Consider the following 16,876-nt stretch of genomic DNA (forward strand, 5'->3'; position numbering starts at 1 on the left):
TGAAAAGTCACTTGGTGCTCTAAAGTGAGAGATAAAGGATGCTCCACACAGAAAGCATGGGAAAAGAACATGGTAAACATGAAAAAAACATAATAAATGCCTGTACAAAACCATGAACTATGGAGATTTTCATACATAATTACGCTTATCTCATTCCCTTTAACAAGAAAAATCCAATTAAGTGTGTGCTTTTTGAAAAGTGCGCTAAAAAGGGAAGCGCAATAATATGAGAAATCTGCATAATTCATGGTTTTGAATCATAGTACAATTGGAACCTGTTTTGAGAATACAAGCCAAAATTCTATAATTCTTCCATTCTTGGCTTCCCATAATGTCAAAACAGAGTACTTAGACCCTGGTCTATTAAAGTTAAAATGAACTTCAGAATATGGACCAGTATGTTCAACAGCCCATAATGTCAATAGATTATAAATAAAATGTATTAAGATTCCAGCTCACTGGTAATTTTCTAATATAGGGGTGTTGGTATGATTGTACTAGCACCCTAACTTCAGAAAATTACAAATAAGCTGGAACCTGTAATACATTTTATTCATAATCATATAGCTTTATTATTTATTGAGTTATTAGTGTTATTTTAGTAAGTGGCTCCATCAGTAATTGATATACATGTACTGTTCTCCTTGGAGGACCTACAACATCTATACAATATAACAAACATATGAAAAGTAAACAATGTTAAGTTAACAGTGATGTAACTTTTCCGGAAATTGCCGGATTTCCGGTATTTTCATGAAATCTCAATTTTTCCCGTTTTCCCTCCCTTTGAAAGTGGCCGGAAAACCCGGCCCCTTCGAAATTTCACGATCGGCACGTTCTAAAAAAGACGATCGATCGCCAATGTGTTTTGTACATGTGCTTTGCTTGCCACGTGAATCGCGACATCTCGGCTACTGAGAAATTCGCTCTGATTACGTTACGGTCAGTAATCAGTGTATACTGACCGTAATTACAGTATTCAATGCACAGAACGCTCGCTGTCTGAAATTCTGATGGTCGAGCTGTCTCGAGTTGGCTTGAATGCGGAAGTGAACCCTGGATCGCAATTTCCACACACAAACGTAAACACATGCACATGTATTTTGTTTGCCAACCTCTCGTTCGGACTGTGATTTAACTCGGAATTAACAGCTTAAACATTGCTTGGATAATTTTGTTATTGAAGTGATCGGATCAGCATTACATTTTTTTACGGTGCTTAATATTTTTTGTGCAAGAATTCGCGAATTTGTTTGAATTGTAACTTGCAATTTGACAGTACTTTTAAATTCGTTCTCGCTTGAAAATGGATGGTACCGTACATCGTGTAAATCAAAAGGACATCGTTCGCGACATATAGACGCGGGTTTAAACGTTGCTTGGAGCCTTGGACTGTTTTATATTGAAGTGATCAGATCAATTTAAACCCTGAAATGGCCTCTCCTGTGGCCCCAAATGTGCAATAATGCTCTGGCTTCGGGGGGCTTCGCCCCCCGACCCCCACCGGGGCGTTGCCCATGGACCCCCGGCCGTAAGGCGCGAGAGCTTCGCTCGATCCGCTTCGCATTTTCAGGTTTTTATACAAAACTCCAGTTACATCCCTGAGTTAAGACAGACATTTCAACAAATGAGAAGAAATCATAAAACAACACAGCTGGCCAGCTTATCGATTAAGGCTATTATTACCCCGATATAAAAGAGTAGATATAGAATCTGAGTGGGCTTTTCTTATTTCTTTACAACACTTTTCTAATCTTATGCAGGTATACTCCAGTAGGGCGGTCTTTTTTCTCACCCCCGGAGGAATACTTTCACCCCCTCGGAGGCGGTAGAGAGGTGTGGTTTGGTTTCCATCAGAGTGTCAGGCCCTCCATGTGGAAAATGATGCTAAATATAGATGGTACGTGAATGTTACTTTCATTCAGGCACCTTGTTAAAGGGGAATCCAACCCAAATAAAAACTTGTTTTTATAAGAAAAAGAAAAATCAGACAAGTGAATAGGTTAAAGTTTGAACGATGTTGGACAAACAAGAGAGTTATGAATTCTAAAAGTTGTAAATATCGGTAATCACTATACTCATTGAGACTTCAAATTGGCTGCATATGAGATGTCATAGTGATGTAAGGCAAGGACTACTCTTCCATGTACTCCAATACATATAATGGCTAAAATGTCATTTCCCCAAAGAGTTTTATTTCAAATATTTTTCTTTCACAAGGACATGAAACAATATACTACATGGGTTATTTTTAGATTACTGCCCTAGGGGAATTTTTAGGAGAAAACCACAAATCCCTGATTATTAAGTACAATGGCTTATGGGAAAGTTGTCCCTGCCCCTTGTCATAATTTACTTACCCAGTTGCCAATTTGAAATCTACATATAGTAATCTCAATTTTATAGCAGCTATAACTTTCTTATTGCTTGTCCGATTTCTTTCAGACTTACACCTTTCTGTTTAAATTATATTTCTCCTTCCCAACACAACATTTTATGGCCAAAGTTGGATTCCCCTTTAAAACTCGGAGCCACGTCTTTCTTGCAGGAACCCTGCAAGCAGCTTGACATTTATACCAATCATCACAGTCACAATAGACTATACAATGGGGATCGCAGGAAAGCTCCTATGAAAAAATCATAGCATCTCTATAAGGGGATTCTTGCGAAAAGACGTTGCATAGACTTTTGAATTTTCTTTAGAGCTACATGTATTTGTCCAGTATTGGTATATCATCTTCAAAAGAAGTGTAGGTTTTGTATATGGTTTTAATGAAGATGTGGAAATGAATTCAATCCAGTATTTTCTCTCACATGGTTAATTGGATGTCCTGTGTCATAAAGATATGGAGCTTTACTTCAGATCTGTGAAAACTGTAAAAAGCATGGGCACATTGCATACTTGTCAACTTCATGTATCAGTATCAGTCCTACATGTTATCATTCTTTACAATGTAGGATCTTGTGTCCCATTTTAAAATATGCCCATTGTACTGTTTTGAAAATTTACAAATGCCTCTATTTTTTACATTTCCTTTAACATTCATGTTCCCTATTTATGTTATTGACAGTTTTGCAAATATGATATTGTTTCTTCTTCAATTGTACTTGTGAGTATAATATTAATGTTTTGGCATGTAAAATATGCAATCTTTCAATATCTTCATGATTTGTGCATATTTTTTTTTTAATCACATTTTTTTAGACAGCAAAATAAGGAAGTTAATTGTATATTTCCATACTCCTATTTTCAATACAGTGTCGGCGACTGCATTCTACAATGCCCAGTCAGTGATCGACTTCTTGTGTGAGGTTTTGGATATTCAGAATATCTCTGATCAACGGCGCCCTCTATCGGACTCACAGAGGGTAAAGTTCACAAAAGAAATCAAAGGTGAGGATATAAATAATCAATATATTAACACAAAATTAACAAATCAAATTGTTTTCCCAGTAATTTCACCCTTTGCAAGTATGAAAATTGATATGGGTTCATGAAGGCAAATGAAGAATGAAATAGCAATTAGTATGATTTGATAGTTTCAAAAAAATGTGTGATGCTAAAATCCCAACAGATGTTGAATTATCATACTTAATTATGAAAGCATTTTCAAAGGCTGATTCTTCAAGCATAAGTGTGTGTCTAATTCGATATAGCTTTAGTTTACCTATATAAGACTATAATTTATATGATGCAAAAACAAATCCTGTATGTACAGTGCTAGAAAGTATAAATAAACAAATGTCATTTATCTTGCAGGTCTTAAAATTGAAATAACGCACTGTGGAAACATGAGGCGGAAATATAGAGTGTGCAATGTGACCAAGAGACCAGCTCAAACACAAACGTAAGTATTAACCCAATAGACCTATAGCCAGGGGGGGGGGGGAAGGCTTGGGGCTTAAGCAGCCCCTGCCACCCCCGACATCTTTTGCGATAAGTGTGTAACATGAAGAGATTGCACTGTTTCATGACTGTTTTCTTTCAAGCCTTGTGCAAGACAAACTTTATCACACTCGGGTATGTGGTATGAAAGTCCTGCAACAGAGACAAGTGTATGAAAGCATACACAAATCTGGCATAAACATTCGGTCAGTACTTCTCAAAGAGCTCGGCATTTGAAGATGTATCATTTGGCCTGGAAATCTTATGCTTTATCCCGTCTGTCATGAAATGAAATTATAATGTGAAATCTTATAAATTCTTAGTTAAAATTTTGTTAAAAATTATTTACTTTCATTTAACACCTTAAATTATTGTTTTGTTTACACAGATTCCCATGGCAGTTGGAGAATGGCCAAACTGTGGAGTGTACAGTAGCCAAATACTTCAAAGAAAGACATAATAGAATATTGCAGTAAGTCATTCATATTTGTCATATCTTGTCATATTTTTGGTCGCGCCCTGGTCTTGTGGTTCTGACTCACGCCTTTCAAACAGAGGGTCGTGGGTTCGAATCCTAACCATGGCGTGTTTTCCTTCAGCAAGAAATTTATCCACACTGTGCTGCACTCGACCCAGGTGATGTGAATGGGTACCCGGCAGGATTAATTCCTTGCATGCACTGAGCACCGGTGATGGTAGCTCGAGCTAAAGCTGGGGTAATAATAGCAGCGCTTCGTATCCTCTGGCAAAAAGCTTTTTATAAATACAGCTATAATTATTATTATATCTTGACCTTTATTTGGTGGGTTATGGATCTGTCTAAAATCTTCAGTCTGTCTTTCTTCACGGGGAATAATTTTTTTGTCATAAGAGAAAAGCTCTAAACTAACTAATGTACAGTTCTATGTAAAACAATGCTACAAAAGACTTCATGCATAGCAGTCTTTCAAAAATGTGGAGCAAATTGAGATGTGATGCCAGGAAAATTCAGTCATTTATTATTTTCAGAGAAGAACCTAATGATTTCTTTTCATGTTGTGTGATCTGCCATATTGCCAGCTGGCTATATGACCTGGCCTACATTGCATTTTCCATTTAAGCTTTAAAGCCCTTTTACTGGCAAATTTATATCATTTATGAATTTTTGCAGGTACATGTAATTCTCCCCATTGGCGGAAGAAAACGAATTTCAACATTGAAAATCAATTTTCAATCATCTTTTGTGGTAATTAGTTGTGGGAAGGATGATGAGAACCAGGTAGACACTGGATCAAGATAGACAATGCAATTACAGGGTCATATGGATACGTGCATGTCTGCTGCGTGCACATACAATCTGCTCATAGGAATTAATATTGCTTAGGAATTTAGGAACTTGGGATAATATTGACACTATCATTCAATAGTGGTCATCTTTTTTTATGAGGCAGGTTGCATAATGCCTTAATCCCTCTATCTGCAAGCACTTATTTATTATTGTTTTATAAATATACATAATTTTTCACTTTCAGATACCCTCATCTCCCCTGTCTGCAGGTTGGACAGGAGCAGCGTCACACCTACCTACCTCTAGAGGTATGTCACATCCTGCTAATTTGTTTACTCAGAATGCATACATGTATGCGTAAACCAAATTTTTTTTATACTTCTGAGGCATAAGGATAAATGCTAATTGAGGTAAACGGTCTGAAAATGAGTTCAAATAGAATCCTATGATATGGTAACTCAAGCGTTTGTTTTTATGAATGAAAAAAATATGTGCCAAAATGGCTGTGAAAGGATTGTGTAATTGCTGAGAAATGAACAAAAATGGTAATACACTGTCCCACATGTGCTTATTTGTGTTTGTGTCATTAGTGCAATTGTTTTTCAGCTAGAATTTCATGATTCAGGTTCCTGTAAATGTACCAGATATAAATATATGATGATACGGTTAATATTAACCTTGATTTCAAAGACTTTCTTATGAATCAGTTGTTTACTGTTTTCTTTTAGCTTTTTGAAGTTATAAATGTATATATTTCTTATTCTGTGGACAGGTTTGCAACATCGTTGCTGGGCAGCGCTGTATCAAGAAATTGACGGATATGCAGACCTCTACAATGATCAAGGTATGAGGAGGGTTTCATGAAACCATTTGAAACTAATATTCACCGACATGTTTCTCAAATCCTAGTATCTGATTGACTGAGAGCATCATTCTCAGTGAGAATAAGAGCAGAAATGTTTCTTTAACTCTTCCTGCGTTACGTTCGCATTATTGCACATCCGTAGGCGTGTTTCGTTCGCATTTTTGCACAACCACACATTTCCCATAGATGTCCCCTGTCCCATTGTTTTTCGAACAATTGCATGCCCCAGCGCCTGCCTCGCTACAATGTATAGCCTGGCGATTTTGTATACTGTGTATGTGTACCGATCGATCGATAATGTGTGCGACATTAATTTAGCGTTCGACGGATTATCGCAGTTTACAAACTACAGAATTGTTGAGTTATCCCCCCAAAATCAATACATCCTGATCACAGCCAGAAGTTCATTGAAAAAGGAGAGGAGAAAATCAATAAAACCCTCCTCACAAACAATACTATGGCCAGGTTTATTGTTAGGAGTCTGTGACTTATGGCACGAATGTGAATGAGAGGGGATCACTGCTAAAATAATGCAACACACAGGGGGTTTACAGGTGAACGCATGAAGAGTTAAAAACTCCCCTAAATAAACATTGTGCAGTAAGTCCTTTTCCGGATAGAATGTACAGAATATTGTCTTATAATTTTGTGTTTTTTGATTATTTGAACTATTGTACCCTTTTATTTCCTCGTAGGCCACCGCAAGGTCTGCTCCAGATCGTGAGAAGGAGATCAAAAATTTGGTAAGTGGATAGAATCTCAACAGCAACGATTGTTGTCATTAGATGTACAGTGGCATATAAACTTATTCTGTCCCACACAGTTTGGACATGATGGTTCAACCTGCTATCTCTGTGTGAGTTTGGATGAACTATGAATGATAAATCTTGACTTATGTTTTTTGTATTCAATTATAATAAACTATTTGTTCCCCACTTTAATGATTTATTAATGTTAGTCATTACACCATTAGAATTTCAAGTGCCATGTGCAGCGAAACCCTGATAAGATTTAGTGCTGTCCTGTTAACTTTTCAGTTCTTTTGAAGTTTGAGTGTTATTTTCTATTCCCCCTCTGTAGGTGCATAAAGCCAACTTCAACAATGATCGCTATGTACGACAGTTTGGCCTAAGTATAAGTAATGACATGGTTACCATAGAAGGCAGAGTTTTACCAGCCCCGAAGATCCAATATGGTGGGAAGGTAACTATATAACACATGTTTTATTTGAAAATTCCACACAAGTCAGAATATGTTCTTTCAAACCGGTTGGAAAAAAATTCCCAAGTGGAGGTTTTGTTGAAGAAGATAATGATATTTGAAGAATATTCCAGTTGCAAACTAAAGATTTCTGTTATTTTTACTATCATCATTTATTCAGCAAATGAAGGTAATCCAAAGAATACATCACATAATTTGTGTCTGTTTTTAGGTTTTTATAAAAAAATCATAATGCTCTCAAATCAGCATTAATTGGGCAATTCTTGATGTACATTATAATGACTAGAAATAGAGTTTGGATGAACACAAAGTTTGATTATTTTATAGAGTTGCTTTGCATTTTAATAACAAAGATTGTCCTAAGACAATCCCTGCCAATAGGAAATGTACCGCACGTCACCATTCTAAATGCAGCACTTTGGCAAAGATCAGAATTATTGTGCTTGGTGTGTTTTATGTCTATTGATGTCGCAGCAAAACAAGACACAGGCGATCCCCGCCCAGGGGGTATGGGATATGAGAGGAAAGCAGTTCCATACAGGGGTTGAGATCCGTGTCTGGGCCATTGCCTGCTTCGCACCCCAACACCAGTGTAGGGAAGAAGCTCTCAGGTGAGACCTACAATATAGTGTGGCCTTGATGATGATGATGGTTATGACGATTGGGTTGGTGGTAGGTGGTAGGTGGTGATAATGATAATGTCATTAATGGTGATGATGGTGGCAGTGATGAAGAAGATGGTGTTGCTGCTTCTGATGTTCGTGACGGTGGTGGTGATGATGATGATGGTGGTGGTGCTGGTGAAGATAGTGATTATGGTGATGATGTTGATAGTAATGATGATGTTGTTGATGTGGACGATGCTGATGATGATGGTGGTGGTGGTGTTGGTGTTGATGATGATGGTGGTGATGATGATGATGATTATGGTAATGATGATGATAATGCTGATAAAGATGATAATCCTGATGATATGCCCATTATATTTCTCTCAATATTGATGGCGGTACTGCTACTTCTTTTGCTGAAAAAGATGGTGGTGATACTAAAAATAATCACATTCATGCAAGTTTTAAAGTTTGAGATTTATAGTTGCTTTATGACAATTCACCTTAATAACATAGGCTTTCAACTTTTCACATATTTTATTTATATAGAAATGGCATATGAAGTTAACTAAACCATTTATATATATCATATTTTTGCGCCATGAGCATCTATTTATGATGAATACCTGTGCATTACAAATGTTCATATTATTAATATCCATTAACAGGACATTCACGGCACAACTGCAGAAGATCTCCAACGATGCAGGAATGCCCATCATGGGGCAGCCGTGCTTCTGCAAGTATGCTGTTGGAGCTGATCAGGTGGAACCCATGTTCAGACATCTCAAGTCAACGTACAAAGGACTGCAGCTGATTGTGGTTGTGCTGCCTGGTAAAACACCGGTCTATGGTGAGTTTATGTACCCCTTACAATTGAGTTGATGATGATGATGATGGTAGATGTGTTTATTATTGATTATGGGGATCTGTTGATGGTGATGTGATGCTGATGATGATGGTAATGGTGGAATCAAAATTACAACTCTGAAATAATCACCAAATGTTTAATGATTCAAACTTTGTTCATTTCTACAGCTGAAGTGAAGAGAGTCGGTGACACTCTGTTGGGTATAGCAACACAGTGTGTGCAAGTCAAGAATGTGAACAGAACCACGGCACAAACCCTCTCCAATCTATGTCTCAAGATCAACGTCAAACTGGGTGGTATCAATAACATTCTGGTTCCAAATATAAGGTAGGTGTTACCTAGAAAACTGAGATTTCAGCAAGACAGAAAATTGAGAAATTTCACAAAACTCAATGAATTTCAAAGAAAAAGACTTTTTTTCAGGCAGAAAACAAATTAATAAATGTAAAAATCAGAGCAGAATCTTAATAAACTAGTTAATTCTCAAGTGTGTAACATTTGTATACTGAGCTTTATGTGCATGGGAACTTTTTTTTTTATCATATCTTCACTATGTACAATTATTGCATTTTGTACAGGTCAATGAAGAATACAGAATTGATGTTTAGAATGCTGAATAACATGGAATTGGCATTGGAACATGATGCTGAAAATTCAAAAAAAAAATTTAGTCAATAAACTTGATAATATTCTTGTCACATACATGTTCATACATTTTGGTGCATCAGGGTCTAGTGGCTCTGACTCTCTCCTTTGAATCAGAGGGTGGTGGGTTCAAATCCTAGTCATACCGTGTTTTCCTTCAGCAAGATATTTAACCACACTGTGCTGCACTCGACCCAGGTGAAGTAAGTGGGTACCGGCAGGATTAATTCCTTGCATGAACTGAGCGCCAGTGATGGTAGCTTGAGCTAAAACCATGGTAATCATAGCAGTGCTTTGTATCCTCAGGCAAAAGCACTTTATAAATCCAATGATTATTATTATTATTATATAGACAGAAATAATTGTTTTTAGATATTTGTATTTTTCAGACCTCGTGTGTTTGCTGAGCCGGTGATCTTCCTCGGAGCAGACGTCACTCATCCACCTGCCGGTGATGATAAAAAACCTTCCATTGCTGCTGTAAGTTATGACATGTTCTATATATTTTTTTCTTTTTACTAAATCGTAATTCATTGAGAAAAAAATCATCTCTATATTTCTCTATTTCATAAAACTTAACACATATATGTTTATTGGATTAATTTAATTTCTGGTAACTTGGGTTTTTTTCATCTTCAAGAGCAGTGCGCATTTTAGCTTGCATGCAGCTTGAGCGCTGCGATGAGCGCTCGCGCCAAGCATTTTATTATTAAATACAATTTTTGGGGGAAAATACATCCGGTTTTTTATCACAGAATACAATTTTTCATTCCCAGAGGTTGGCAGGTCTGGTCTTGTAGGTGCACTAATGAGCTTAAAGCTCATCTCCAATTTTATTAATGGGATATTCCAGGAAATATATGAATCATGATATAATTGAGCAAAAAATAATTCAATCAGGCAATTATTGTGTAATCAGTGAAGATTATATCCTTCATCCAATCCATACATTCTCAGGACAGGTTATTTTGCAAACATTTGATTCTTGAATTGTGTTCTGCATTTATAGTTTGAATGTTCCAGCATGCCATGGGTATAATAAATGCCATCTAATCTGCAAACGTTTGAGTCTATAATGTGTGTTATATTTCGTGTTATTGTCGGCATCCTCTTGTCTTGAGAGATGATGATGATGATGTAGCAATAGGTGTTTCATTTTCTAAGGTGGCTGTGGAGTCACACTCTAGAGAGGCCATCTGTAGAGCAATTAGTACAGATTGAAGAGGCTGGCAGTGAATCAGATGCTGATAAAGATGCTGCCCTTGCCTTCCTCCTAGCTCTTGTCTGTCATTCCTAGTGTTGAACTACTTGGAACTACACAGAATGTGTCCTCATATTATACATATATGTTTTCATGACAAGTTGTGGGTAATATGGACGGCCATCCAAGCTGTTATCTTGTAAACATTTGAGTGTATAATATATCCCTTGTGTTTTCATGACAGGATGTGGTAGTATGGACGGCCATCCAAGTCATTATTGGGCAAACATTAGAGGGTATATTATGCCCCTTGATATGTTTTCATGACAGATTGTCGGTAGTATGGACGGCCATTCAACCATGATTGTGTAAACATTAAAGTCTGTAATATGTCCCTCATTTTTGCATGACAATTTGTGAATAGTATGGACAGCCATCCAAGCCATGATTACATTGCAAACATTTGAGAGTATGATATATTTCCGTTTAGTTTTGATGACAGGATATGGCTAGTATGGATGGCCATCAATGCCATTAATGTGCATACATTTGAGTCTATAATATGTCCTTTATGTTTGATGACAGGTTGTTGGTAGTATGGATGGCCATCCAAGCCGTTATTGTGCCAGCGTTCGAGTCCAGAATCACCGTGTGGAAATCATCCAGGACCTGATGGGAATGGTCAGGGAACTCCTGATGGAATTCTACCGGTCAACCAGATTTAAACCGGCTAGGATCATTATGTACAGGGATGGGGTCAGCGAAGGTCAATTCTTACAGGTGGGTATGGCATAAGGATGAGTAATCTTTTAAGGTCTTTTGTTCAAGATAAGAGATGATTGGTATAAGATAAAGGGAATAGAAAATTTTGTTCATTTTAAGAGCAAATTGAAAGAATAAATTTCACTTTTTCTTTTCTTTGGAGTAAATGATGAGACTGCAATTGTAATTAGGGTAAAAATATGTACATAAATGGCTTAGAGACCTTGTTCTGATGAAATCATTGTTATTGTCATCATTGATGCAATCAGGTGCTAGCTCAAGAAATGACAGCCATCCGGAATGCCTGCCGTTCCTTAGAAGACTTCTATGAGCCTGGTATCACGTTCATTGTGGTTCAGAAGAGACATCATACCAGGCTCTTCTGTGCTGAGAGAAGAGAACAGGTGAGTGGAAAGATAGAATGATGGATGGATGGATGGAAGGATTGGATAGAAGGATAGTAGAACTGATATCAGTGGATGGTGGAAGGATTGGATAGAAGGATCGTAGAACTGATATCAGTGGAAGTTGATATAATGTTCATTGTTGTTCAGAAGAGATGTCGTCATACCAGGCTCTTCTGTGCTGAGAGAAGAGAACAGGTGAGTGGAAAGATAGAATGATAGATGGATGGAGGAAGGATTGGATAGAAGGATAGTAGAACTGATATCAGTGGAAGTTGATATAATGTTCATTGTTGTTCAGAAGAGACGTCATACCAGGCTCTTCTGTGCTGAGAGAAGAGAACAGGTGAGTGGAAAGATAGAATGATAGATGGATGGAGGAAGGATTGGATAGAAGGATAGTAGAACTGATATCAGTGGATGGTGGAAGGATTGGATAGAAGGATCGTGGAACTGAGATCAGTGGATGGTGGAAGGATTGGATAGAAGGATCGTAGAACTGATATCAGGGAAAATTGATATAATGTTCATTGTGGTTCAGAAGAGACATACTAGGCTATTCTTTGCTGAGAGAAAGAAGAGGTGAGTGGAAAGATAGAATGATAGATGGATGGTGGAAGGATTGGATAGAAGGATAGTAGAAATGATATCAGTGGAAGTTGATATAATGTTCATTGTTGTTCAGAAGAGACGTCATACCAGGCTCTTCTGTGCTGAGAGAAGAGAACAGGTGAGTGGAAAGTTAGAATGATGGATGGATTGCTATCAATAAGTTTGGTAGGAGTGGCTATATCTCACTGGGTACTGCCACTTTCTCTGGTTCGCCCGCCTGCCCCCCCCCCCCTCATTTTTTTTTCTGTACCTTGTATGCCACTTATCTCTGTCATTATGTCTCATATTTCTTATCTTTCTTTCTTTCTGTATATTGGAAGGAGTGTTAATATCTCTGCAGGTGGGTGTTTCATAAAGCTGTTTGTAAGATTTGAATGACTTAACGTACGACTGGTGATCCTTTCTTGTGCTTTGTGATATCCCTACGTAATTGATTTATGACCTAAGAACATGTTACAGTCGCAGAGCTTTATGGAAACAACCACCAGTTACTACTGTTGACATTGGTATACCCTCATCCCCTGCTCTCTCTCCTTCTCTCCTTGCCCGATTTATCCATCATCTCTGTCAGTATGTCTCATTTTGCTTGTCTTTCTTTCTTTCTATAGATAGAAAGGAATGGTAATGTCCCAGCAGGTACTACTGTAGATAGTGGCACCCCCTCTCTCTGTCATCTCCTTACCCTGTTTTTTGTCTGTCGTCTCTGTCAGTATGTCCCATTTTACTTGTCTGTATTTCTTCTCTAGATTGGAAGGAGTGGTAATATTCCAGCAGGTTCTACCTTTGACAGTATTATCTCCCTCTCTCCTCTTCTTACCCTGTATTTTTGTCTGTCATCTCTGTCAGTGTGTTTCATTTTGCTTGTCCTTCTCTCTTTTCTTCTGTAGATTGGAAGGAGTGGTAATATTCCAGCAGGTACTACTGTTGACAGTGGCATCACCCATCCTCTAGAATTTGACTTCTTCCTTTGTAGTCACGCCGGTATACAGGTTTGAAACTATCCATCTACATTTTAAGAAAAATGGTGGGGTAATGATGCTATTTAAAACTGATCCATAAGAAAGCATGAGTTCTGGAATCGAGTATCCAGAGGAACAAAGCTTAAGATCCTTCTTGAGGGACCATGTAATGAGGATATGTTGTAAATGTCTTACCAAATGGCACTAGAGCAACAACTGGGAATCGATCCAGAATCTGAAACCCCCTCTCAACTGACTGAGTTGTCCTCATTAGATTTTTGTATTTCACTAAGATTTTAAAATTTGCACTTGAATTTTCCAGTCACGAGCGGTATGTAATGCATCGCCGCATTGGTCAAATCATTCTCAGGGTCATGAGCTTACAGTTTTGATACAGTGGGTGCGTTGGTGTTTAAGCATAGCTCTTAGTCACATTTTACTCTTTGTGAAACACCCCCAGGTTACAATAAAAACAATATTTCTTTGCTGTAAAAGGTTTATAAATTGGTGTGGATTTACGTAAGGACTCTAGGGTTGTAGTATGAGGCTCTAAATTGATGTGAATTATGGTGACTTTGCAAACAGCTTCATGAAACTCCCCAGCGACAAAGGGCACAAGAATGCTTTTCTGAGACTTGAACCCAGATTATTTAGTTTAGATGCAAGGGACTTAACCACTTCACCACAGTAGTTGCATCGGTTCATTCTTGTTCCAACATTCCAGGGCACCAGCCGTCCCTCGCACTACCATGTCCTCTGGGACGACAACCGCTTCAAAGCCGATGAACTCCAATGTCTAACCTACCAGCTGTGCCACACCTATGTACGCTGCACTCGTAGTGTCTCCATCCCCGCCCCTGCCTACTACGCCCACCTGGTGGCCTTCCGTGCCCGATACCATCTGGTAGAGAAGGACCACGATAGATATGACCACGACAGGTAAGTCCGAGGCTGTCTTTGGTGATTCGTCCGTTTTGAGAGCCAGAAGGGAAGTGACATTTCCTGTAATAATGTCCTTAATAATCCTTGTGGCTCTCATCGTTATGATGAATGTATTACAAATGACCAGCCCCCTCCATGTTCGGCATGATGAACCTGGGAGTGTTTCTTGGATTATCTTGTCAATGATATTCAATGAAGATCTTACTCTCAGATAAACAATTCTAAGAATTACAATATGTGTAATATCAATGACAAAGACTTCAAGAAATGCTTCCAAGGGCTTTTGCTATAAGCTGCAGAAATCCTGTAATTGATGTGCCAACAGCGGATTCATCCTAGAATTCCAGAATTTGATCTTAATAACATATTTTATGAAATGAATTTCTGGTTTTCATTTCTATAGAATATCCCATGAACCAGTTCATTTTAGATTTTTTTATATGAATTTCATAAATACCATGGACTTTTCACTTGGCTCTTCCAGTTGCCTTAAAACCACGTCTAACCTAGCGATGTGCAACAAAACTCAAAGACTCCCATTTCATTTTAGTTTCAGTAGGCCTTCTTGGCCCAGTTTCAACAAGTGCCAAAATTCTATTACAAATCACCTCTTGACCAGTCATATTGCAGGAGTAGTCAGCTTTTAACTGTAGTTACATATCCTAGGTACTTTGTGAAGGTTGTTGGCATTTGAAAATTGTCCTAATCTTTCCGAATTGATGAAAAAGTAAGGATTTCACTGGTATTTTCAGTGCATGTCAACTTGTGACAGCTGACAACTTTCATCAAATGTCTACTCTGGGCTCTCATAATTTGTTCTATTCTATTTAATAATTTTGCTCTTTTTTAGCTCCAGTTTTGCTATTCATCTCCCTGCTGCCTACCTCTGCTTTTGATTGACTTTGCTTGTTTTTGTTTGCTTTATTGTTTATTTTTTTGCTTCAATTCCACACATTTGCTCCTTTAGCGATAAACAATTTGCCTTGCTTATAGAATAGAGATAACTTTCATTCTTTAGTTTTAAGATTGCATTACACTTTCGATGTCTTGTGCCAGTCAAGATTTTTTGTGACCAGGATTGTGCTTTCTGTTTCTGCCTGTTCCACAACTACAACTTGCTGCATTCCCATGCTAGTCGAGAAGCATTGTTCGTTTGGGTCTTTTTCTTTTTTTTTTATTAGCTCAATTTTGCTATTCATCTCCATACTGACTTCCTCTGCTTTTGAATGGCCTGTTTTCGTTGCTTCCATTCTACACATTTGCTCCTTGAGTGATAATACATTTGCCTTGCGTATAGAATTGGTCATATCTATTCATACTTTGCTACAAGGTTGAAGTAGATGTCTTCCACTAATTTTTTTACAGGATGCTCTGTTCAGATTCACAAAAATTTAGAGATAACATAGTACCTGTCTACATGTAAATGGTACTTTTAGATTTAGAAGTTAGCAATCCCCTTGTTTTATTTTATTATTTTCTCCCCTGCCCCTGGTTTTGTGCTATGCACTTTGGCTTATGAAGATGCACCTGCATGTCACATGCATTGTTATCCAATAAATATGTTAAAAAGTACAAGATCAATTCATCTGTATGCTTTACTTAGTAGTCTAGTTGCTGTTGTAGAAAATTTATTTGCAATTTTATTGTTGTTTATTTTTCCTGTTTATTGTAAATTAAGTATTTAGAAGTCATAGTAGCGTTTTGTTTTATGCAGAATAGTAGCAAGTGAGTTAGTAGTAATATTAGGTGTAATATTAATTAAGTTGTAGTTTTGTGTAGAAGTAGCTATATTGGTTTGAGCAATTTGTTCACATGGATAAATGTGTATAGTAAGCAATTAAGAATACTTGTATTTTTTAATAAATGTGAGAATGTTTAAAACTAGGAAGAAACTGAAGAAAAAAAATATGAAATTTGGAAAGAAAGGACCACTTCCAAACTAACATTAACATACATGTTGTAAGAAAGTTGAAAATGGTGTAATTCTTTTTAACAGAAATGGTATTGAGCATATAGGGAAAGTATGTGATAGAAGTGTACCTACACTTATTTGATGAATGTGTAAATCGTGAAATAGATTTGCCAAGTCATGCATACATGATTTCTCCTCGAAGATGGTATTATACTTTTCTCAAAGTCCACACGAGGCATTTTTATGCCATTGCTAGAGATGTTGCCGTACATGGACAGTATATCTTTATTTGTTGAGGATAAAATTCATACTGTTTTATTGACTCAGTCAATATGCATGTAATAATAGGGAAACCATCAGCTAATCTTCATTATTAAAGCAACATCATGCAAAACACATTTTTTTCTGAATATTTATATTATTGCTTATTTATGTTTTTTACATCACTTTTTTTGCAGCCATCAATCAGGCACAAATAGCAAGTGAGTTAAAAACGTAAAATGATGTCTTTGCTTCTTGCTCTCTACATACCTATTCCCCCTACCCATTTTCTCTTCATTCTCTCTCCTTTCTCCCAACTCTTTTTTTTTCTCTTTCCTCGACCATCTCTCTGTTTTTCTCTCTCCAGCCATGCCAACCAAACTTCTTGTTGAATCTAAGTTTTTCATTTTAACCCCAATATCATTGTATGTATCCCACCAAATTTCTCATTGAAATAGCA

General features: G+C 37.4%; 1 protein-coding gene across 3 annotated transcripts in view; it reads left to right on the plus strand.

The window, feature by feature from the left end:
• The window catches only part of LOC121420475 (protein argonaute-2-like), a 30,325-nt gene that overhangs the window by 10,353 nt on the left and 3,096 nt on the right, over positions 1-16,876 (plus strand). Inside the window, exons 5-21 of one of the 3 annotated variants that reach the window (XM_041615124.1) lie at positions 1,764-1,900; positions 3,260-3,394; positions 3,761-3,848; positions 4,275-4,358; positions 5,398-5,461; positions 5,926-5,997; positions 6,714-6,761; positions 7,099-7,221; positions 7,705-7,850; positions 8,516-8,700; positions 8,886-9,045; positions 9,753-9,843; positions 11,150-11,344; positions 11,596-11,730; positions 13,230-13,331; positions 14,026-14,240; positions 16,614-16,637. In XM_041615124.1, the coding sequence (XP_041471058.1) occupies positions 1,764-1,900; positions 3,260-3,394; positions 3,761-3,848; positions 4,275-4,358; positions 5,398-5,461; positions 5,926-5,997; positions 6,714-6,761; positions 7,099-7,221; positions 7,705-7,850; positions 8,516-8,700; positions 8,886-9,045; positions 9,753-9,843; positions 11,150-11,344; positions 11,596-11,730; positions 13,230-13,331; positions 14,026-14,240; positions 16,614-16,637 (2,004 nt within the window). The remainder of the gene's footprint in view (positions 1-1,763; positions 1,901-3,259; positions 3,395-3,760; positions 3,849-4,274; positions 4,359-5,397; positions 5,462-5,925; positions 5,998-6,713; positions 6,762-7,098; positions 7,222-7,704; positions 7,851-8,515; positions 8,701-8,885; positions 9,046-9,752; positions 9,844-11,149; positions 11,345-11,595; positions 11,731-13,229; positions 13,332-14,025; positions 14,241-16,613; positions 16,638-16,876) is intronic. The other 2 variants (XM_041615132.1, XM_041615140.1) reach the window with 2 other exon arrangements.

This window comes from Lytechinus variegatus, chromosome 1 (genome assembly GCF_018143015.1).
Source record: "Lytechinus variegatus isolate NC3 chromosome 1, Lvar_3.0, whole genome shotgun sequence".
NCBI lineage: Eukaryota > Metazoa > Echinodermata > Echinoidea > Temnopleuroida > Toxopneustidae > Lytechinus > Lytechinus variegatus.